The sequence below is a fragment of the Oryzias latipes genome, chromosome 21, assembly GCF_002234675.1.
Source record: "Oryzias latipes chromosome 21, ASM223467v1".
NCBI lineage: Eukaryota > Metazoa > Chordata > Actinopteri > Beloniformes > Adrianichthyidae > Oryzias > Oryzias latipes.
The window spans coordinates 18,126,298-18,151,018 of NC_019879.2; the positions used below are offsets into that span (position 1 = coordinate 18,126,298).

General features: G+C 38.3%; 1 protein-coding gene across 3 annotated transcripts in view; it reads left to right on the plus strand.

The window, feature by feature from the left end:
* The window catches only part of sh3rf3 (SH3 domain containing ring finger 3), a 108,668-nt gene that overhangs the window by 64,011 nt on the left and 19,936 nt on the right, over nucleotides 1-24,721 (plus strand). For all 3 annotated transcript variants that reach the window (XM_023951219.1, XM_023951220.1, XM_023951222.1), the window contains exons 2-6: nucleotides 2,282-2,557; nucleotides 9,069-9,164; nucleotides 20,908-21,216; nucleotides 21,727-21,842; nucleotides 23,557-23,727. In XM_023951219.1, coding sequence (XP_023806987.1) covers nucleotides 2,282-2,557; nucleotides 9,069-9,164; nucleotides 20,908-21,216; nucleotides 21,727-21,842; nucleotides 23,557-23,727 — 968 coding nt within the window. The remainder of the gene's footprint in view (nucleotides 1-2,281; nucleotides 2,558-9,068; nucleotides 9,165-20,907; nucleotides 21,217-21,726; nucleotides 21,843-23,556; nucleotides 23,728-24,721) is intronic.

Genomic DNA, 24,721 nt, shown 5'->3' on the forward strand with positions numbered 1-24,721 from the left:
TTGAAGGAGTTTTAATATACCTGTGCAGAAAATGAACAATGATCAAATCAACTTTATTTTAGTATGCAGGAAATACTGACAGCAGTGGTTCACCATTCACAATCAAAGCATTTTTTTAACAATGAGCTCCTGATTTCAGACAGATGGAGACAAGAGTGGGCTTATCGTTTCAAAGCAACCTGTTTTAAGGAATACCAGGGGAAGCCAAGCCCAGCACATTATCGCAGGCGTTCTAGCATTACAAAGGGGAAAGTTGTCTTCACATCTGATGGTATTTATCTGTGAGATGTGGTTCAGACCTTTAAAAAACATCCTGAAAAAAGAGATCAACACAATACACAACATTTTAGAAAGGGAAAGTGTTCTCAAAGTGTAAAGACATCCAAGTCCTAAAGGGTTTAAAAGTAGATACACATTTGCAATACTTTTATTAGTTAAGATCTTGGGTTGTTTTTTTTTCATAGTTTTGGTAAATTGGACTCAGTTGTCTTATGTTGAATTAGTAACTGCACAAATAACACTTTCCTTATACAAAATCATAGCTGTTTTCACGATTTGCCAATTGAAAAGAGTAAATTAAAGTATTTCACATAAAGGACAATGACAAGATCTTCAGTAATGATTTTAGACACATAACAAACTTTTCAGTATTTGTTATTTATTAAGCAAAAAATTAGCCAAAATCAGAGCATGGAGAACAAATACACCCTTTGATGGAACATCTTGTAAAACCTCCTAATTTAAATGAAATGTAATCTGTTCATTTCTGCCTTTCTCTCACAATATTACAGTGGAAATCAATTCATTTATTACAACGTAGCCTCATTTCATTTCAACTAGTGGAACTGGGCTAAAGTTTAAGCCTATATGACATCCTGAGAACATTTTCTTATTTTTATTTTCTTGTTCTGCTCCATGGTCATGATCTGGTGGACATGTGGTTTCACATTTAAATTAAAAAAAATGTGCATGTAATCTTAAGATTTTGGTCCAGTTAAGAGCTTAAAACAACCCATATAATTGCATTTCTCCTATCATGCTCTTGAAAGTTTGTGTTAGTTGTTGTTACCTTCAAATGCTAAACATGCGTGGCAATGCTCATTTTAGCTGGAGGACAATCATTCTTTCAACCTATCCAAACAATTTTTATTTCATTTAAGTCTGTCTGTATATATGCTTTCATTAGGTTTAGCATTTCCACTTGTTTTTACGGATGATTTAAGTTTGAAAATGTGTGTAGGCTCCTCTTAAAGTACATTCATACTTACACAGATTATACCTATATGCTGCTTAAGCTATCTGTTGATAGTCTTTCTTTTTTGCTGGAATTTTGTTTATACAAGTATAGATTTCAATATTTTGGTCTTTTTTTTTTTTTTTTTTACAAAAGACATTGTATATCTTTTTGGATTACTTTGGGAAAATGGTACAATGTATGCCAGCCAGAGAGTTGTGATATAAGTGACACGCCACAGAGCAATTTTGATGAAACTCCAGGGAGTCATGCCTCACACTTCTCTGGCATTTTCAAAATGACTGTGTTTGGCCCAAGGTAAGAACAGCAATTACCTGGCAAACATTTTAATAACTAGTCATATCTCATATACTGCTGGGGGAATAAAATAAACTATAAAGCTCATGTTCAACTATCCATGCTTTACAAATGAGTCTCCAGGGCCAACAGTTTGCAACATAATAGATTTCCACTGTTTTGAGTTGTTTTAAAAAAAACTCTTTGCTTTCAGGACTTTTATTAAAATGCATTATTAATTTGTCTCTGCGTCATTTTCTGCCCAATTCTAATATGTCAAATAATATAAAAAATAAAGTCACTGGTGTTTTCCATTCATGTAGCAGCTCTTGGCATAGCACTGACCCTTTTCTGTAAAAGAAAATTATAGAAAGCTTTAAAAGGATTGTATGTCTAATTTTTTTCAATTTTTCTGGCAGCTGTGTTTAAAATACAATATTATCATAAAACATGTAACATGCCCATATTTGCATTGTAAGCACACCACTCTTTTTCCTATAAACTGTTTTTAAATATGCTTAATTAACCTTACTGACTAGTTAAAGCTTCATAGTATTCTCAAACAAATTCAGATTCTGATCAGTGACTTTAGTCCACTTCCTGGTTCAAAGGTTGACTCTACAGGTCTTAATGGAAGTGTTTTTACTCATAATGACCGAGGAGAAAACGTTCTTTGTTTTGTTGATCATAAGTAATTAGTAAAAAAGTTTGAAATTGCTTAATTACTAAAGTTTTTTTTTTGCTTTCCAGAATATTCCTGCACTACCTTGTGGTAAAGCGCTCTACTCCTACGAGGGCAAGGAACCAGGTGACCTTCAGTTTTCCAAGGGTGACATAATCATCCTGCGCCGCAAGGTGGATGACAACTGGTACCATGGAGAGCTCAATGGTTGCCATGGTTTCTTGCCGGCCAGCTACATCCAGCTGATACGTCCTCTGAGTCAAACTCCACCACAAGGCAAAGCATTGTACGACTTTGAGGTCAAAGACAAAGACCAGGACAAAGACTGTCTGGCCTTTAGCAAGGTAACACACACGTGTTACACACACACTACCCTTTATTTACTAATACAAGAACCTCGGATTGGTTTCTCTGAATATACACATATAGGAACAGAAAAAACAATCAAATAAATTCAGCTTCTCTTATAAAATGTATGTTCTTTTGATCTGTTCTGATCTTCTTTGCGGCTCTACATCTCTTCAGGACTTATGAAATAGGATTCAGACCTTAATAGTATAGCCCTTATACCACACAAACACACACACACACATACACACACACACACACGCTTACTTCAATGGGTTGTTCCAAAACTAACATGAAGCACTTTTTTTTTAATGCTAACATCAGAGAGGAGCTACCTTCTAACAGCCAACATGCTGTCCAAAAATTAAAAATAAAATGAGTCCACTTCTTTGTTTTTTGCATGTTATATAATTTTTTAAGTAAAATGTGTGCATCTTAAAGTCTTGAAAAGTACAAGAGATAGTCAGAGTTGCCAGTTTGGACAGTTTTATTTTTTAAATTTGTGGGGCCAAATTGCTTTGGGAGGGTAAACATAACCCATCGAGGTTTGGGGTCAGTTTGGCGGTTTTCTGTTCTTTACTAAAATAAGTCACAACACAATAAGCAGGTGAACCAGCGCCTCACCTGTTAGCATACTCGTTTTGCTCTGACTGACTCTTCTCTGACTCTGAAAATTAGCAGATGTAATGTCATAAAAAAATGTCTAAAAGTTGGACTTTCAATTAAAACGGGAAGTAATAAATAATTAATGATTAATCACTGCTAATTACCGCTAATTAATCCCTGATTAAATCTTTGGGCTTTTTTTGGAGGGTCTGGCAGTTTTTAGATGGGTGGAAAACTGTGAATCCTATCTGACAACAATGAAAATAGTGTTTTGTTTTGTTATAACTTTGTACTACTAATGCTGTCTCGTTCATCTGTTGTGGTTAAACACGATCAGAATTGAAAAAATAAAAAGCCTTACGGGGTTATTTATGTTGAATCTGTTCTTGTTTTGAAAGATGAATTCTTAAGCTTTGTTACCATTTTTAAATCTTTTTGGCAGCTGATGTTTTGCACAAACGTATAATTACTGTGCCAAAATTTTGAACTGAAAAAGATGGAAAGCAAAATGAAAGAAGAAATCCTGTGTTTTAGGCTCCTTTTTTATTTCCAAGGCTGGTTATAATTTTGCTCCTGCTGATCTACAGGCCCTTTTGTTATGCAGAACAATCAACACCCCCACTTAGTGTCTGAAGTCAAAAAGGTTTTCTTCAGGGACAGGAAGACGAAGGTTTTTCTGTTACACAGTGTTGTTTTGAGCCATCACAAGCAAGCAGGAGCAGTTCAGATCCAGAAGATGAAAAGTCAGATGGTGCTGTCTTTTAGGGTGATGCTGATCAACAGGTTCACAGCGACTAAGTACAATTTCCTCTTAAACTCACACATGCCTGCCTGCAGGAGTGTTGTCATGCAGAACCAGTGAGAAAGATATTGTTCTCCCGGTGTGAGAGGTAATTACTCAGTATGACTAACACAGTCATTTAGCAGTATTATCGCTGCCATCCTGTAATGGTCTAACTAAGGCATTGATAGGAGGAGAGGAGCAGCAGAGGAAAACACTATTAGAATAAAGCGTGTGGGCGTGTGGTGAACAACAGAGAGAATAAATTCCCACGGGTCAGTTGCAATATTATATCATGTATAAATAATCAGAGCCTTAGTAAAAACAAATCAAGTCTGTTTAAATCTCATTGGCCTGTATTATGGTTTCAAGAAATGGGATTACCATTTCAAGGAAATTGACAATAGTTTTGCTTTCTGGGGATTTGTATCCTATTTGGGTGTTTTTACTTCAATTTACAGTTTTTCTCAGTCACTTTGGTGCATTTCTCACAACAGGATTAAACTTTGCACAACAGTTAGTGCTACCTCTACAACATTTAGTCATTTGTGCGCAACCTAGTGGCAGTTTCATGTTCATTTCATCTAATAGCGTATGCTTTTGGACATGAAGCAAGTGATTTAGTACAAATCCCAGCAAAATTGTCACTTCTGACTTGCTTTTAATTACTGTTACTTTGCTTTTATCATGTCTGTGAAAATTAACTATACTTGTACAGGCTGAATAGTCATTGTTTAGACAACTAATAATCTTAATTTCATTACTTGTGTCAATGGACACAACATTGTTGAACATGTTGTCAAACACTTTGCACATCCTTTATAAAAATATTTGAGGAAAAGGCAGACAGCATGGAAGAAATTGCATTAGAGAGAGAGCCTCTATTTACAGTATATGTCCCAGGCCAACAAGAAGGGAATAATAGAATTTTTGCAGTATTTTTGCAATATTGCATGTCTTGGTCCATACAAAACACAACACATATTGGCTTTTTTGGATGCTGTCCATAGGGACATAATCCCTGAGAATGAAAGGGATGAGCCTGATGACAAAAGGTATGTAGTAGTTTGGATAACATAAGCTTTCACCACTAACCCTGACGTCAGCTTGTGATGACATCACAATAAAGTCTGCAGAGGGTGGATTTGGTACTCAAGAAGATACTTTCCTCAGTGCATTGACAGAGCTGATATTTGCTGTGAAATACCGTAGATGAAAATATGTGGCCAGAGAGACGGGAGCGTCTAGTTCTCCATGATTGATTTGCAGCACTTTCTGTTTTACAGTATATTCAGTTCCAAAACTACCAGTGAGATTTACTGAGCAAAAAGAGGTTTAATTTTTGTAGTCAATTTTTTTTTGTATTGAGAAACGCCTTAGCAGTGGTGTAAACTTTAATTCTCTTGTGAAAAATGCCCCAAAGGGACTAAGGAAAAATGTAATGATTTAGTCCAAAAAACATGCAAAGTACCCCACAGAAAATGCAAACTAAAAAACATCCAAAGATATCAATGAATAAAACAGTTGTTGCAAATCTAATTTCAGGTTATAGTCTAGGTAAGTTACTGGCATTAAACATTTTGGGTAACGTTTTCTTTTACAGTACAGTACTTACAGTGCACGTAAGTGGTATATACATGGTACTTATTGGATAACTACTGGGCACTAACAGGGTACTTCCATGGTACTTTATATGCCATAAAAAGTACCATGTAAGTACCCTTTATTTCCCATAAGATTTATGGGACTTGTATGCCCCAGGCCAACAAGGAGGGAATATTATAATTTTTGCTGTAAATCTTTTGCATAAAATTTATGGGACTTACTGGGTACTTACATGGTACTTTTTTGTGTCTACTTGGTACTTACATGGTACTTGCTGTGTATTTATGTGCTACTATTTGGGTTATACGTATGTGGTACCTACTGGGTATTTATAATATACTTACTGGGTATTTACATGTTGTGCAAAGGTGTTTTTTGTAGTACTTACCACATGTAAGCACAAGATAAGTAAGTCTGCACTCATTGGATGTTTCATGGTATTTACCATGTGTAACAAGATAGTAGATAAAGAGAAACTACATTGGAAGTACTGTGGAAAAAAGGCCCGGAATTTACTTTCTACTTAGCAAGTTTATGTGTGTTTCATGGTACTCACCATATGTAAGATGGGTAAGTACATAGTACTTATGTAGTACCTTATTGTGTTTTTCATGGTACTTACTATTAATGAAAACAGAGTAAGTACACATGAAGTACTTAAGGGTAGTTTCTGTGTAACTACTACCTTCTTTTAAATGGTAAGTGGCACAAAAAACCCTTTAATTTAACATGTAAAAATCACATACAATAAATAGTACTTCCTGAGTACTTACTCTGTTTTCATTACTAGTAAGTAGAAAGTAAGAATTCCGGGCCTTTTTTCCACAGTAATTCCAATGTAGTTTTTCTTTACCTACTACGTTGTTACACATGGTAAATACCATGAAACATACAATGAGTGCAGACTTAAATTCAAGGTAATTTATTTGTACTTACCTTGTTTTACATGTGGTAAGTACTACAAAAAACACCTTTGCACAACATGTAAATACCCAGTACGTATATTATAAATACGCAGTAGGTACCACATAAGTATGAACCAAATAGTACCACATAAAAACACAGCAAGTACCATGTAGGCGCCGAGTAGACACAAAAAAGTACCATGTAAGTACCCTGTAAGTCCCATAAAAAGTACCATGTAAATACCCTGTAAGTACCCAGTAAATTCCATAAAAACTACCATGTACATACCCTGTAAGTTCCCAGTACTTATACAATAAGTAACATGTAAATACCAATTTTGTACACTATAAGTACTGTACTATAAAAGAAAGTGTTACCACATTTTGTTCACATTATTGCCCTATGCCCATGCCAAGTGGGCATAGGGCAACAGGGAAGAGAAACAACTTCCCTTTAGCCAAAAATAGGTTCTAGCAGATCCAGAATCATTAAAGACCAACTCCAGTGAAAATGGTGTTTTTTTACATGTTCTTGTAGCATTTTTCTCATGATGAAGGTCATACATAAAGAAATGTAAGATGAAAACTTCCATTCTGAGTATTTCTTCTTTCAATTCATGGTGAATCAGTAGCAGAAGTGTTGTTTGAAAAAACCCTGAAATTGTTTGCTTTATCTTGTTGGGGTTTGGGAGAACAGGAGAAAGACAAACTAAGGATCACAGTAAAGTCTTCCAAGATAGTGATCATAATTTCAGCTCGCAGTTTCTAGTCATCTGTTATTGTCACTTCCTTCACATTTAGGTTTCAGAAGACTGTCCTTTGCCTTACGCTTTGTGTATCTCCTCCTGAAGTGTTCCTGCCTTTTTTCTGTTTTGACCCTTTTTTCTGGATAATTTTTTTTTCTTTTTATTTCTCTGACCATTCTTTTTCCGTTATTGGGACTGTGGGATTTTAGATATTGTATTGGATGCTTTTGAGTAGGATTTACTGTGTGTGACCTGATTAACTACATTAATTGGGATTCTGTGTGAGTGCTTCCTTAAAGGGAATAAAGTTAACTTCGGAAACATTTATGAAGAAGCTTGAGATCAAAAAACCAAACCCACGCTCTTTTTGCCTCCTGTTGTGCTTCCTGCTGCTTTAACCACTCAGTTAGAGCTGGGTCTTACCTCTCTACCTTAAATCTGCCTCAAAGGTAAGAATTTTTAAAAAAGGCAACAAAATTAAGATAATTTTTACATGCTAGCTCTGTTGTTCTAACTCCCCTCTCGATTGTTTGAGTGGTCCTACTGCCTCATAGTTATCGGGAGGTCTTCTAACAATATCCTCCTGTGCAGTGCTTCAATCTCCTCATGTTATATAACTTGGGTCCCATTAAACCTTTTAACTGTCCATCCTGATTATGTGTCACTTGGATTGCTTAAGTACAAACGCTTACAGTCACAAAGTTATATGTGGAGCACAATAAAAGGAAGAATGTAGGAATGTCTGGTAACAAGTGAAAAAAGCCAAAGAAAATCACAGAGGGAACCAGCACAACCAAAGCCATGGTGTAGGTTTTTCTACTCTAACCTAAACTACAAGTCTCACCTAATATGAAAACTTTTCAGTCTGGCTTTATTGGTAGAATAATATCTGCATCCTAAACCAAAGAGGGAAGCTGGTTCTACAAAGGAGGAGCCTATTGCAAAGTGCCCTAACTCTCTTTTTCATATTTGAAACTTCAGAAAAACGCACGTTACAGTTTGGCAGAAGTTCTGGGCCTGTACTGTATCCGTCACAAAACAGGCAGACAGCTGGTTCCAATTGGAGCAGGGTGTATTAGCTCAGCTAAAAGTCCACAAAGCTAAATCCGGTTCAGGCAGGCAGGGAACCATAACGAGCATGGGAGCATCAGAGAAACACTGCCTGGTTCTGGTCACATGTATGTTTACATAACAGCAATGAAAAATCTCAATCTTTAAACTGATTTTAACCACAAAAGAAAATCCTGACTTATGAACTCTTTTTTCAATTCAACTGGAACTGTTTTCATAGAGGCTTTGAGACAACCTGAGAATCAGGAATTGAATCAGTCTGTCCTTGAATTAACATCACCCTGTCATTTTAAAACTGAAAGTACACAGCCTGTATTAAAGGAACCAACAAAGTTTAACCTTTTATGTTATTAATTTTCTAATGAAAAGATTTTCTACTTACAACATACACTCCAAACGAATCGTATAGAAAGGTCAGATGGGAAAAAACAGTGAATGTTGATATTTTGAGAGATAATGTTTGTGTTTTCCTTGACCGTGTTACACAGATTATTAACAGTCTTGACCTGATATTTTATTCTTTTGTTTTAAATCGAGATTAGACCCACACTTAAATACAAAAAGATAAATTGTAAAGTTTTATTTTGCTATTTTAATTGTTCGATTTTAGCAAGGTTAAAACTATTTGACCAAAAAATGTTTTGTAAGGAGGTTTTAAAAGTTTTAAAATCACAATGTCAGATTAAATCTTTTTTTTTGCTGGGTCACATAACTATACATTTATTGTTTGTGCTAACATAGAGTAGATGTTTGTGTTTGTCCGTGTGGCTTCACTCATTTCCTCTCTCTGCAGGATGAGGTGCTGACAGTAATCAGGCGAGTAGACGAGAACTGGGCAGAGGGCATGCTGGGAGACAAGATTGGCATCTTTCCCATTCTGTATGTTGAGGTAAATTTTCACACAAACAGAAGCTGCAAAAGCAACTGTGATGATGCAGACAGCCACTTAGATTAATACATATATCATATTTACTATTCCTGCCACTCCTGCTTTTAGTAAACAAATGCACAAAACATAGTCTTGTTTTCTGTCCTTTCTGATTAGACTTTGTCGGTTCCGTGATCAGAATAAATGATTCAAATGACACCAAGCATCAGATATCAGCACTTCATTCACAGAGATGGCCCTGATTAATCCTGTTTTTTTCAGCATAAACAAGATTAATTCAGTGCAGCACAAACTGAGCCTAACAAAAAAGTATTGACTTGGGTCAAAATTATTGAGCAAAAGAGTCTTATGATTCAATCGGTAGCTCTAATTTAGTGTTGAGAAATGACAACACATCTTTCATTTAACAAAAAAACTTCATTAGGAACCCATGTGTGACAAAAAAATCTTCTGTAGCTTTTTTGAATAAATTCCAGATTAAAAAATACTTATAATGAATAATGTTGTAAAAACTGTTACAGAATTACATGAAATTCCCTCAGATGGTTGATTTAGTATGTGTTCATAATTGTGAGTGTGTAGGTAAAATGCTCTTACACACAATTTTCCTGGGATATGCAAATAACTTGAGTTTTTTCAAACATATTTCTTTTCTTTAAGGCTTCCTTCTAAGTGAATGGAGAAAGCTCCATAACACCCTGAAGATTTTACCTTCTTTCATCACGCCATGCCTGTCAAGACTGAAATGTAATTTACTTTAATGCCTTTCCAACCGAAGAAATATCACGCAAAGTTTAAGCAGGATCAGGTTTAAAGCTTTTAAGCAGTACTAAAAAGGCAGCAGTGGAAAATGTGGTTTCCTCTTTTTATCCCCATCAACAGAAGTTTGTGAACACCTCTCCTGAGGGCCTGTCAAGGACAAATAATGAAACCCTTTGGAACAGCAACAGCAGAAAGGGTTTGGTTCCATAAGGTCGTTTTTTGAGCTCGAGGTGCATTAATGTGTGCAGCTTAGAGAAAACACAGACAGAGACTTATGTTGTCATTTTCCCCCTCAAGCACATGTCAACACTGGATTATTAGTTAGATGCCGATATGATGTTCACCTTTCAAGTCAAATACGATTTATTTTGATTTCAAAGCATGAGTCAATTAACTACTCTCTCATTCCAGCATCCTCAAACTCCAAACAAAACACACAAAGATCCCCTTATTCATCAGAGAAATATTGAAAGGTTTGAGCTTTTTCTTGTCCATTTACAGGCACTAGAAATTCAGAGAAACACTTAGTACCAAATGTGTTCAAATCTGCAATCCTTTAATCTCTATCAATATTATTCATTTTAACACTCCTGCTTGACTATGAATCCCACTCAGGCAAACCTAATATTCCAACAATATGTGTTTCTTTAGACATCTGTCTCAGGTGAAATGATAAAAGCCATAGATTTAGCAAAGCTATAACAAACACCCACAGTCTCACCACGTGTGCATCTTACTGGATACACACGTCCAGCAACTGCACAAGTCTCCATGCTGTATTGGTGTGTACATGTGAATGTTTTTGCATTGAGCACAAAAAAAGACAATGGATGGATGGATGGATGGATGGATGGATGGATGGATGGATGGATGGATGGATGGATGGATGGATGGATGGATGCATGGATGGATGGATGGATGCATGGATGGATGGATGGATGGATGGATGCATGCATGGATGCATGGATGGATGAATATTGATCGATCTGGCTTCTCTGCATTTATCTTTAAAACATCCAACATGAGCTGTCCTTCTAATGGATTTATTCCTAGTTCTATCCATCCCTGTAACTCTCAAAGATAAACTCAACATCTTCTCCTGTGCTTCATCCAGCTCTGCCTCCTGTCTGTTTCGCAATGATTCTACCAACAACATGGCGGCTCTCTCCACAGTCACACCCTTTCTTTCATTCTTGCTAACACGCTTTTATCAAACATCACACCCAAAACTTTCCTCCCCCCAAAGTGCACACACCTCTTCACCTCCTTCCCTCTGTTGCTCTGCACAGTTGACCCTAAGTGCCTGAAGTCCTCCATCTTCTTGGTCTTTGCTCCTTGTAACTTCACCATTCCACTTGAGTCCTTCTCATTAACAAACAGTGATTCTGTCTTGCTATAGCTGACCATCGTTCCTTTAATTTAAAAAGTAAATATTCACCTTCTATAGATGTTCCTCCACCTGTTCCCTGCTCTTCCTACAAATTGGAATCTCATCTGCAAACATTGAGGTCTGCTGAGATTCCATTCTAACCTCATCTGTCAGTCACTCCATCACCACAGCAAACAAGAAGAGGTTCAAAGCCGATCCTTGGTGCAGTTACAAGGATCACGATGTCTCACTTTTTCTTAGCTAACTTCCAACAGACTCCTGAATTTCATCATTTCACTGCCAAGACTCCCTGTCTGTTTTCCTCATTCCAGGTGACACACTAAGTACCTTCCTGCGATGTCTACCTGATCACTTTAGCTATTACTGTCTAATCATCTCTGAGAACCTTCCATTCTTTTAGCATAGTCCTCCGTTTGTCCTTCCATTTGTATAATAATATAATAATAATAATAAACATTATTTGTATAGCACCGTTCAAAATAAAAATCACAAAGTGCTTCACAGTAAAACACGGTAAAACACAATAAAACACAGAGTACAGAGAAAATTAAGAGATTGCTATTTTAAAAAGATGCGTTTTTAACCTGCTTTTTTAAAGAAAACATTGAGTCAGCAGATCTGAGGCTGAGAGGAAGGGAGTTCCAGAGGGATGTGGCCACTGCTGCAAAGGCTCTGTCACCTTTAGTTTTTAACCGAATTCTCTTAACAACCAGCTAACCCTGGTCACATGACCTCAGGGACCTGCTGGGAGTGTATGGGTGCAAAAGGTCTTTTATGTAGACCGGTGCTTGGCTATTAAGAGCTGTGTATGTTAAAACCAGGTTTTTAAAATGCACTCGGTAGCGGATGGAGAGCCAGTGCAGCTGGATTAACAACGGGGTGACGTGTGAAAACTTGGATGATTTAGTTAAAAACCTTGCAGCAGCATTATGGACAACCTGGAGCCGTTCTAAAGATTTTTTGCTCAAGCATGTGAAGATGGAGTTGCAATAATAAAGACGAGATGAAATAAAAGCGTGGATCAGCATCTCCATCTCAGAACGTGACACAATTGGATTCAGCTTTGCAATGTTTTTTAAATGATAAAAACAAGAACGTAAAAGTGACCCGACATGTGAGTCAAGGGATAAAACCGGGTCCAGAGTCACCCCAAGGTTCCTGACAGACGGCTTGATAGAGGAAGCAAGAGGACCAAGCCACTGGACTATCTGGGGGAGGCAACTGTCAGGAGCACAGACTAGAACCTCAGTTTTAGCTTCATTTAGTTGGAAAAAATTATCATTCATCCAACACTTGACTAAGTCCAGACACCTATGTAAAATCTGTATTTTAAAAACATCCTGTGGTTTAAAAGACACATAAAGCTGAATATCATCAGCATAAAAATGATAAGAAAAATTGTTAAAAGAACTTAAAATGTGCTCAAAATATCCTCAATACCAACCGCCTCCCTCGATTCCTCGTCCCATTTTCTCACTTACGTGTCCGTCAAAGTCTCCCCCACTCTTCCCCCCTCTAGAAATACCCTGAACCTCATCTATGTCTCTCCAGAATTTCTCATATGCGCATACTACCTTAAGTGATTTGCAGCATGATTGGACACGTTGGTAGAGAAACTGACACAGCAGTGATTAGCATGAGTGTCTGTGGTTGTGTCTGTGTGACATGTAACCTCCCAATGAATTCATTGACCCAAACTGGAATGCATTGTTATTAGTTATCCAACTAGCGAGTGTGTTTGTCGCCTCACTGACCTTCTGAGCGTGTGTGTCTGCTGGTGTTTATGCACATGTCCCATAGTCAGTCTCGGGAGAGTTATAACTAAGTTATATCTGCAGCATCAATCCATCATGCCTATTAGCATATGATTTGGCTTTGATTAGCATTTCTATTAATATGTAAATGATTCTTTAACAACTGTGAATCTGGACATGCTGTCTCTTAGTCTCACACGTAGAGACAGGAAGAAAAGGAAATTCTTGACTTCCTTGTTAGGACTGTTCAGGGCTTTAATGATTGCTAAGGAGAGATTGTAGTGTAGAAAATATCTAGTTGCTAAACCTTATGACATCTGTTATTTCCTTCTTTTTTTTCAAATTGCCTGTATGAAAGGCTAATAATAACAGGGGTTGTAATTTCATGTCAAAGCAGACACATCACTGTGTTAGGCAGATGAGGCGTTGTGATACCACATGTGCAATAGTTGCTTTTTCTGTCTGTCTGTCCGTATGTCTGCCTGTCTCTGCCAGGCATAGATGTAGAAAAAGATAGATAGCACATAAATTTGATACCAGAGACAAACATGACAGACCCATGATGAAAATGAGAAAGCTTTTATACTTGTAGACAGCTGTGCAGATGAAGACCTGTGAGATTCCAGTTGCAGGTTTGTGAGAGATGGTATCAATTCTGGTTCAAGATAAAATAATGAGGACCAGGTGGCATGTTATGTTCTCCTGTTTAAATGATTTGATCAAATACTGAGAAAATTCATGCAAAAGACAAAATAACCAATCCAGAAGTAATAAAACTATGAATTTAACTGCTGTCAAAAAATTCATGCTGTGTAATTTCTTCATAGAAATCCCATTCGACGACTTATTGTGTTTAGCAGTTGGACATGATGACTTCTTTCACCATAATTGTTTGGCATATTTGAAAGAGATAAATGCAAATACCAAGGCATGATTAGATCAGGATTAGAAAAAAGAGAGCTAGATTCTGCCTAACTGTCTAAATCAAACTTTGTTTAATGTGTCTTTGAAGATTTGTTCATGCAGTGTAATGATTTTCACCGGATTCCTGCAGACACACGTCGCGTAAAAATGCTATTGAAAGAGCTTCGACAGGAGCAAGATAATGACTTAATTCCCTGCATAAGCTATTCAGAAGCTATAAACTCTGCTGTTGAATTTCAGCTACACAGATCTTTAAATTGACAGCATCTGAACAGTCAACTTCTGTTACCACTTCAGGTTAGCTAGGTGTAATTTGAACTATTTTTGGATGTATCCTCCTACCTACTACAAATTCAAGTAATAATTAGATATTAGTGGACTTTTTCATCTGTTAAATCTCTTATTTGTGTATGCTATATTGCATTGATGTGAGGAAAACACACCTGCATTTTTAATGAGATGTCAAACTGAAGGTTGTTGTTTATTTTCATTTTTTTTTGATAACTTTATTCTTTATATTTCCAAATTAAAATGTGCTCTCCTCTGTTTAGTATTTTTATGCCATCTTAATAAACATCCATAAAAACCACTAAAGTGTCATCTGCGCTATACCCTCATGGGCATTTTTGTTCCTTAACACATTTAGAGGAATGCTGCAAATTTAATTAATTATAGCATTAAAACCTATACGTCTGTTATTGATCTCTAAATTTCCTTTACATTTTTTATTAATTTATGAGCATGAAACCAGGAAAATACATCACAAAGAGCATAGAAAATGCATCTAAAACAGGGACAGGTTTAGAAGTGGAGCCAAACTTTCATCCTTTGGAAATTAATGCATCTACATTATTAATGAATCTACATTCTAGATCAGCATAAAGAGACACTGTTTCTGGCACTGACGGATTGTTGAGTAATTCCTAAAGTTGGTACTGCTTTGTAATCCTTCTTTTCTGACATGCAATTTCTGTTACAAAGAATGAAGCGCATCAAGTTTTGAGCATTGTAGTCCTCATTAGAAAGGAAGTGTGACTGTTGCTAGAGTCAGCGACCCATTACTTATTTAGTAAACTGTACAGCTTATTTAACAAGCCCTCATCATGTTGCCCTGTTCTCAAGCTCTCACTATCACATTCGGTATCATTGCCTAAATGCGGACCTCACAGCAACACTCTGCTACAAAATTTAAAAGGGAACCACTGCTATCAATAATGAATATATTTTATAGAGCTGAAATTTTAAGGCTATAAAAAGTGTGATATTTCAGCTTTTTCTCCCTTGTCAGATTGGCATAACATCTCCAGCAACATGCATATTCATGTTGACCAACAGGATAGCAACAAACGGTGGAGTAAACATGATCAGAGCCGTTTTTGCTTTGTCGGAAAGGAAATTAGGGAAGTCCCAGCACCCAAAGTGATAACGGATGAAGCGCTGCTACTTTGTGTAATGATCGTCTTTTTCTGAATTTCGGCAGTGTACGGCATTTGCTGGATGAATAGTTGCTTTGTACACTTGCAGTGAATCTCTCATGCTGTACAAAACAAAGCAGGGGCTGATGTGCCCTGAGTTCAATCCATTGAATCCATTCTAGCATACAGAGAGGAGGCTCATATTCTGTCTGTTCATCAAGATCGGCTATCTGTTTTTCTGTGAATGTGTTCACCTGCTCACTGCACCTTTACCTCTGTTCATGAACTTCTCACCAGCAGAGATATGTTTGGTTTCTTAGTTAAGCACATTCTCTTTGCTAACATGTTGAAACATTAAACTTCTTATGTTTCGACAGTTTAGTCTGTTTTGTTTTGACTGCGCACACAACGGTGGTGAGCGCGTTGCATCCTGCCTCCCTGCTGGGTTAAGAACTTATCTCACCAGTGCAGTAAAATACAGAACCTTTCACTTAGAAAGATGCTGAAGAACAATTTATAACACAGAGCAATGTACAAAGAAAAACACTGGGGATTTCCAGGTTTTATGCTATTTGCATGTTGACAGTGAGGAAAATGGCATCTGTTCTGAAAAAAGAAAGAAAACTGACAGTTATTCACAGGAAGGTGTATTCTGTAAAACCTGTGGATTCAGTGGGGAGCAAAATGTCAAAACGTTCAGCCAATCATACAAAGAGCTTTATTATTGTTTCCTGTTTTGCATTTAGTCTGTGTGCAAATATATGAAACATCCTTTCATGAAAACTTTTCAAGCCACAAGTGCAACAAAAACAAAATCACCAGTTATTTTTGGGGTCTTCTGCACATCGACATCAGTTCACTCTGACATTCCTCTGTCTGAATACAATCCATCCTTGCAGCAGAACAACTGAACCAACACGACCACCATAGCCGGTAGTCACGTGATCTAAACACAGTCAGAATGTAGCAACAGATGAGCAGCAGACAAATGCAAAGCAACAATTGTCGTGTTATCAAAGAGGAAGAAAGGGTCCAACTCCTTACTCATTACAATGTTTATTTTAACATAGCTGAAACACATTTTATGTGTCTTGTTATGCAACACGCGCTGCTGTGATGTTATCCGAAAAGCTACCTTACAGTTTCCTTAACAGAATTCTCTTAAAACAATGCCATAACCCCTCAATGATGAGACAGCAACTCATTGAAATTTGATTGGATGAATTCAGATTCATCAAAACAACTTTTAACTTGATACACATTGCTTCTCACACTCCTTTCCCAACAATCTATATGTCATTAATACTTATTAGTGTACCTTCTTAGTTGTTTTCTTGTCAGTAACCGCCTTGCAGCATGTCTCCACAAGACCAAAGCAGCAGTAAACAGTGTTCAGCCTGAGGTTCATACAGGTGTTAAAAATAGGTCAGCAAAATATAAAAATTGTATGAACTACCCCGAGAAGGACTTCCACCATTTCTGTCTGTAGTCGCTTTGCCCCACCCTCGTAATTACTTACCAATGAGTGAAGAGATTTTATTCACGTGGTTTGGTTTACTAGCTTTGGTTCGAATCAGGAAAAGCAGCTTGGCGGCAGTCTGAACACAGACCGAACACAAGGTTCAGGACTCAATCCAGACCAAATTTAGCGGACAGGGTCCGGAACAAATGGTTTTCCCAGTTTGCGGTTTGCAAAGTAATGTCTAAAATTGTAAAATAAGAAAATCTTTTTTTTACTTTAGTTAAAACTCTAGTCTCGATTGTACTCAAGCTTTTAGTAATTACACTATGTAACAAATTTTCATTTTTGTTCTGTTCCTGGGTTGAAAGTCTGTTTTCCTAACCCGTTATGTCTAGAACAGAAAGGTAATCGCTGTTATTCCAGAAAAACTTTGCTTCTGTGACCGGGACAGCTTCTTCAGTCAGCATGATGGGCTGTGCTTCTGCAGCGATGTTGCCGGTCTATTCCAGGCTGTAGGTATCGCATGTAATCCTATTGAATGGCACCAATTCATAGACAGTTCATCCCGGAACCTCAAAGCCGTGTTGCTTCACAATGGAAATAACTACCCGTCTCTCCCGATGGGCCCACTCTGTGCATCTCAAAGAGGACTACACCAGTGTCAAGATGTTGCTGAGTGCATTAAAGTATGACGACTACGGATGGGAGGTCATCAGTGACTTCAAAATGGTATCATTCCTCAAGGGTCTTCTAGGAGGTTTCACGAAATTTCCTTGTTTCCTCCGTCTCTGGGAAAGCCGTGACACTAAGGCGCATTATCGCAAAAAGGACTGGCCACAACAGACCGAGTTTTCTGTTGGTAAGAGCAATGTGAAGTGGGGGGCCGCTGATAGAACCTCATAAAGTGCTTATGCCACCGCTGCACATCAAGTTAGGCCTCATTAAGCAATTTGACACTGCTCTTGACAAGGAGTCAGCAGCATTTAAATACCTCCAAGATCTTTTAGGTATCTGGAGGAGAAGCGTTCTGGTTCCGATCTTTAAGAACAAGGGTGACACGCAGAACTGCAGCAACTATAGAGGAATAAAGTTGATGAGCCACACAATGAAGCTGTGGGAAAGAGTAGTGGAAGCCAGGCTTAGGAAGAAGGTGGAGATCTGTGAGCAGCAGTATGGTTTCATGCCCCGTAAGAGCACCACTGATGCCATTTTTGCTTTGAGAATGTTGATGGAAAAGTACAGAGAAGGTCAGAAGGAGCTGCATTGTGTGTTCGTAGATTTAGAGAAGGCGTATGACAGGGTGCCGAGGGAGGAGCTGTGGTACTGTATGAGGTCGTCTGGAGTGGCAGAGAAGTATGTCAGAGTAGTTCAGGACATGTATGAGAGAAGTATGACGGTGGTGAGATGTGCTGTAGGTCAGACAGAGGAGTTCAAGGTGGAGGTGGGACTACACCAAGGATCAGCTTTGAGTCCTTTTTTGTTTGCTATGCTGATGGACAGGCTGACAGACGAGGTAAGACAGGAATCTCCCTGGACGATGATGTTTGCGGATGACATTGTAATTTGCAGTGAGAGTAGAGAGCAGGTGGAGGAACAGCTAGAGAGGTGGAGGTTTGCTCTGGAAAGAAGAGGCATGAAGGTCAGTCGTAGTAAGACAGAATACATGTGTCTGAACGAGAGGGATCAAGGTAGAAGCGTTAGATTACAGGGGGCTGAGGTGAAGAAGGTGCAGGAGTTTAAGTACTTGGGGTCAACAGTTCAGTGTGATGGGGAGTGTGGAAAAGAGGTGAAGAGGCGAGTGCAGGCAGGTTGGAGCGGGTGGAGGAAAGTGTCAGGAGTGTTGTGTGACAGAAGAGTGTCAGCAAGACTCAAAGGAAAGGTGTACAAGACAGTGGTGAGACCAGCTCTGCTCTATGGGTTAGAGACGGTAGCAGTGAGACAGAGACAAGAGGCTGAGATGGAGGTAGCGGAGATGAAGATGTTGAGGTTCTCCTTAGGAGTGACCAGGTTAGACAGGATAAGGAACGAGTACATCAGAGGGACGGCTCATGTTGCCTGTGTTAGCGACAAAGTCAGAGAAGCCAGACTGAGATGGTTTGGACATGTTCAGAGGAGGGATAGTGGATATATTGGTAGAAGGATGTTGGAGATGGAGCTGCCTGGCAGGAGGGCAAGAGGACGGCCAAAGAGGAGATACATGGATGTCTTAACAGAGGACATGAAGTTGGCTAATGTTAGGGTAGAAGATGTTTATGATAGAGTGAGGTGGAAAAGGATGATTCGCTGTGGCGACCCCTGATGGGAAAAGCCGAAAGAGAAAGAAGAAGAAGATCTTTTAGGTATCTTCGTCGGACCACAGATCAAGAATATTATAGAATGTGAGGATTTCGCAACGCTGTTGACCAGGACAGAGAGATCGGCTTGGAGCAGTTTCGTTACAGTTGTTCATGGCTTCCTTGGTAATCACAAAGCTGAAAACTATGTGGAGTTGGTGTGGACTCATAAGGAATTACGCCAAAATGGGATGCAGAATGTCTCTAAATGTCCATATCCTGGATTCACATCTCGACAAATTCAAGGAGAAAATGGGATGGGAGCTTACTCTGAGGAGCAAGGCGAGCGCTTTCATTAACATATATTGGACTTTGAACGTCGTTATCAAGGACAGTATAACAAAAACATGATGGGGGACAACATTTAGGGGCTACTTCGAGAAAGTGATTCACAGTACAATCGTAAATCTAGAAAATCTACACATTTCTGAACCTTGTTGAGTGGTTTTTGACTGTGTTTGTCTATTCCTTGGGCAATTTTCGGTTTTACCTGATCATAATGACGAAAAATGAATAAAAATTGTTTTATTTTCACACAAAAACGAGTTTTCTTCATGCTGTTGTCATGAAAGCAAAATTTGTGCCTAATGAATTCATTTTTTCACATACTTTAGACTTAAGCAATTGAAATGAACACTTAGAAGCCAGGAACAAAAATTGTGTTATAGTGTTATTTTTCAGGACTTTCAAAAATGTTTAGAACTTTTGCAGGATTAATTGTTCAGGACCATGGAGAGCACACAAAAGCTAAATCACAGAAGTCTTCGGGCTCGTTAAATTCATATTTTAATCTAATAGCGATTAGCGTTCTGAGTGTTTTATGTAAATAAACAATGAATAAACTGGTGTTGGCTTGAAACATCAGTGCTCAGAGAGACCTCATGCAACCATGAATTTAACAACTGTTAATAAATGTGTGCTGCTAACTATATATTTTTATGCTTTCAATGAGCCATTTGTAACTTTAAAAGTAGGTCTATTGCCTGCCCCTTTTACAAATCACATATTAACTAAACAATATACAAACATATTTTTTTCCTTTGATGTTTCCTTAATATAAATTATAAACAATAATTTATCCCTGCATCTTAGTCATCATTTTGTTCTTCTTGGGAAGAAAATAGACCACGTTTTGTCTTTAGAAACTCATATTCATGTGTAGAGGGTTCACACAGTGGTGTAGTGGTTTACACTTACCTCACAGCAAGAAGGCCCCGGGTTGAATTCCGGTTTTGTTCTTTCTGTGTGGAGTTTGCATGTTCTTTTCCAAGCATATGTGGGTTTTCTACAGGCACTCCGGCTTCCTCCTACAGTCCAAAAACATATTTCATAGGTTGATTGGTGACTTTAAAGTGTCTCCTTGGTGTGTTTGTCTGTGTGTGGTTCTGTGATGGACTGACAAACTGTCCAGACTGTACCCTGCATTCCCCTCAGACGCTATAATTGGCTTCAGCTACCCTCTTGACCCTGCACAGGACAAAGTGTGAACAGAAGATGGATGCATATTTATGTTTGATGCATAAATTGTTTCACTAACTAACTCAAAGGCCAGCTGTTGTCCGTGATTATCGTTCATGTGTTGGTTTGAACTGCTGCCAATAAGAACAAGTCAGAAAAGGTCACGTAAACACATACACATGTTGTGGAGTGTGCATGAAACAGTTCGGTCTGACACTTGAACCATGTCTCTCCTCTCCTCTCAGTTAAATGAAACGGCAAAGCAGTTGATGGAGATTGATAAGCCTATGCCAGCTAATGCACCTGGTACAAGCTCTGAGCCAGCACTCCTGGGATCCTGCAGTCTGGGATCATCCCCAGTCGCCTCCCCACCTAATGGAAATGGCTCTGGTCATCGCAGAGGAGAAGGAAAGAAAAACGCCAAGAAGCGGCACTCGTTTTCTGCCCTGTCCGTCAGCCAGAGGACCACCCAGCTCAACAACAGACACAGCATGGAAATCTCACATCCTGTCCTTATCAGCTCCTCAGACCCCAGAGCTGCAGCACGCATCCAGGTGGGTTCATATACTGGACACAGTTTTATTTTATTGCATGGAAATAATCATAATAAAAAATGTACATTGTGGATGATGTTAAAACAATTTAACTCACAAGCAATGACAAAAAAATATGAACAGCATAACTTCATAAAGAGTTTTGGTGCATGACAAACAAACAAAACAAAATGAGGACTAGTGTGTGAAAACCCCAGGGCAGGTGTTTCAAGATCCATCTTTGATGTAGTACACAGAGTCAATAACTGCGTTCCTCCTGTTTCTGTATTGTAGTCCCTGAACACCTCGTCTGCCTCTTCCATGCAAGCAAACAAAACTTTTCCTCTATTTGATTGCTTCTGACAGGAGACGAGCTGCTTTTGCAGTATTTGCCTCTGGTTCATTCGCACTGAATGTTGTTTACCGTCACGGCATGAAATTCCTGATGCTTGCAAGTTTGAAATGTTTTATTTTAAATGAACTTTATAAGCTATAACTTCACGTGTGCTGAGTCTCCCTGCTTGTCCTCAGGATGCACCTACCCCAGGCCCATCTCTCTCCTCAGCAGGACTACCGCTCCCCCCCAAAGTAGCATCTTTAACCTCTGAGCTGCTGGCCCACGCTAAGGTGCAGCTGCCTCTCAATATGTGAGTACCGCTGTTCTGTTGTAACTCAGGGAGCTGTGAGTCATCTTAAGTCTGGATTTTGATCTACTTATTCTATCAATCTAGCAAGTAACATTTTTTTTTTTAGAACTCAAGTGAGACCTGGGAAATCACTGTGTTATGTTGGTATACATATTTGATCTGTTGTGGCCATGATATTGGTTTTAATACCACTTCATTCACAGTCACTCCTGAAGTGTTTAAAAATGGAAAATAATACAAGAAAAAAAAACAGTTACACTCTATTCCCACTGCTGTGGGAGTGTTGGGTTCATAACAAGCTTGCAGAAAATTCTGCTGAAAGAATTTTCTGTCTTTTTTAAAATATATGAAAATATTATATCCAACAATACAAACAAACCAAAATAAAAACATGACTCATGACTATGAATCCCATTAGTTGTCTTAATTGAGAGCTAAGAACCATCTTACACTCACTGACGGAAACTAAATAAGCTATTTATAGGTTGGGAAATGTAAAAGTTTGCCTCAAGTAGACTAATTCACGAAAATAAAATAAAAATCTAAAGTGTTTAAAGCACTGCTTCCACACAGATTTACACAGGTTTAAGGTTTTTCCTTTTGACTGTGCTCATAACTTGTCAAGAAGGATAACAGTCTGATAAGCCGGCACTGTCAGCTTTAATTATATCAGCAAATCAAGAGGGTGTATGAGTTTGCACACACATGCACACACACACACACCGTTACCATTCAAGAATGGGTTCATTCTGGTGATGAGGTGATGAGGTCCAACGTTTTCATCTTGACCCCGCAACTTTTCTTGTTGCTATGGGAAGACAGGAGACACCCCCCCCCTCACCATCTGTTACCATGGTAACAGGGAGGGAGAGCATACCATGCATGTTTACTGTGTGTTTTTTATCATCTTGTGTCGGAACCCAGAGCTGTATGCCATTAATTCGTCTCTGTGACAGCACCAAGAGTTCATTTATACATTAACACGGGCCAAACAAGCAGACTTATGCATTACAGCACAATGATGAATTCTACATCCTGGTTGTAAGCTGCTAAACAAGGACTTATTGATTGGACTCCCATTTACAGTTTGTCAGACTATTCAGGAGAGATGATCAGTCAGCGCATTGGCTACATTGCTCCCTTGGGGAGACATGACTTGAATGGTAATGGGATGTTATTTAAAAGAGAGTCAAAAGCTTAGATTACTCGTGTAACTTAAGAAAAATGAACCTCTGCCGTCTTAAAAGTTAGGCACCAAAGATACTTAGTATCAAAATTTTGACAACTTTTCATAAAACTCACAATAAATTGCCTGTCTCCTCCTGGAAAATCCTGACATAAGAGGATGGAGGTAGATTTTTCAATGATAGGTTATAAGATTGTAGATTCCATCTGAAATGTGTGTTTTGTGTCTTCATCTCTTGTAAAATTGTATTTAAATTAGATTATTTTACCTGTTGGAAACACTTGACCTTGAACATTTTGTTTTAGCTCTCTAGTAAAATCTTCAAGAAGTCCTCTTGATGCCACATTAAAAAAGTCGTTTCACATTTTTATTAGATTTATAACAGTTAACATTTGATTGTTGAAGTTGTAGATTTTTAACAAGGAGAATGAAGCTTTGTGAGAGCTATCTATGTGGCTGTTAATAAAAATTTGTTCTCTTGGAAATATTTTTTAACCAATTGTTCTTACTTGTGGTTTTGCTCCTTAGATACCTGGCTCTTTATGCCTATAAGCCCCAAAAGGCCGATGAGCTGGAGCTAAGAAAAGGAGAGATGTACAGGGTGACAGAGAAGTGTCAGGACGGATGGTTCAAAGGCACCTCACTGAGAACGGCTGCCTCTGGTGTCTTTCCAGGGAACTACGTGACCCCTGTGTCCAGGTCAGTGAGGTTTGAGAGACTCTAAAAGCAATGCTACTGCATGTAACATCTGTATTCAGATGCAAATGAGTTGCCGTTATAATCAAAATGGAACCTTAATGAAGTCAAAAGCATCTTTTTTTTTTTTTTGCACTGATTTTACACGTTGGATGATGAAGTGAAATGAACTGCTGCAGCAACCACATTAATGCAGATGTAATATCCACAGAAGCCGCGTGTCCTATTCAGACTTTTGCTCCATTAATCACTAAACATGGACCAGGGCAAGCAGCAAACTATTTTAGTCTATTCTCACACAATGCCGTCTGCAGAGAGATTCTGAGAAATATTACAAAACATTCGATTTCTTAGCTCAAACTCAACTCAAATACAGGTAAAAATGAACAGTGCAACTGGAATAAGGACATGTAAATAAATATAAATGCATCATAGTAGTAGGTTTAGGGGCTGTCATCTGGACTCACTTGTTAAAGTTAGAAGACGTTTCACCTCTTATCTAAAAGGCTTTGTCAATTCATTGACAAAGAATTGACAGAATTGACGAAGCCTTTTGGATAAGAGGTGAAACATCTTCTCACTTTAAAAACTAAGTCCAGATGACAGCCCCTAAACCTACTACTATGATGGAATCAACCTGGATGAATGAGTCTTCATAGACAAATATAAATACACTTTTAACCTCACTGAAAATTTAGTGAGCAGCAGCCAAAAAATAAAGAATGATAAAGAAAAATGATAATGATAATCTTAAAAAATCTTTAAAAAGTCGCACTGAGTAAATGTCACACTTTTGGGTGAAAAGTGTGATGTTTCTTAATAAATTGGACAAGCCCGGTGTAATGGTGCATTTACACCCAACGCCTTTCGAGCAGTGTCATATTCACTGTAAGAAACTCGTCCAGAATGTGTTCATAAACTAGACGCTCCTGACATGCATGGGAGGAGCGTCTGTCAAACGTTTTTGGCCTCATCACTACATTGAAGCATTGTCTGT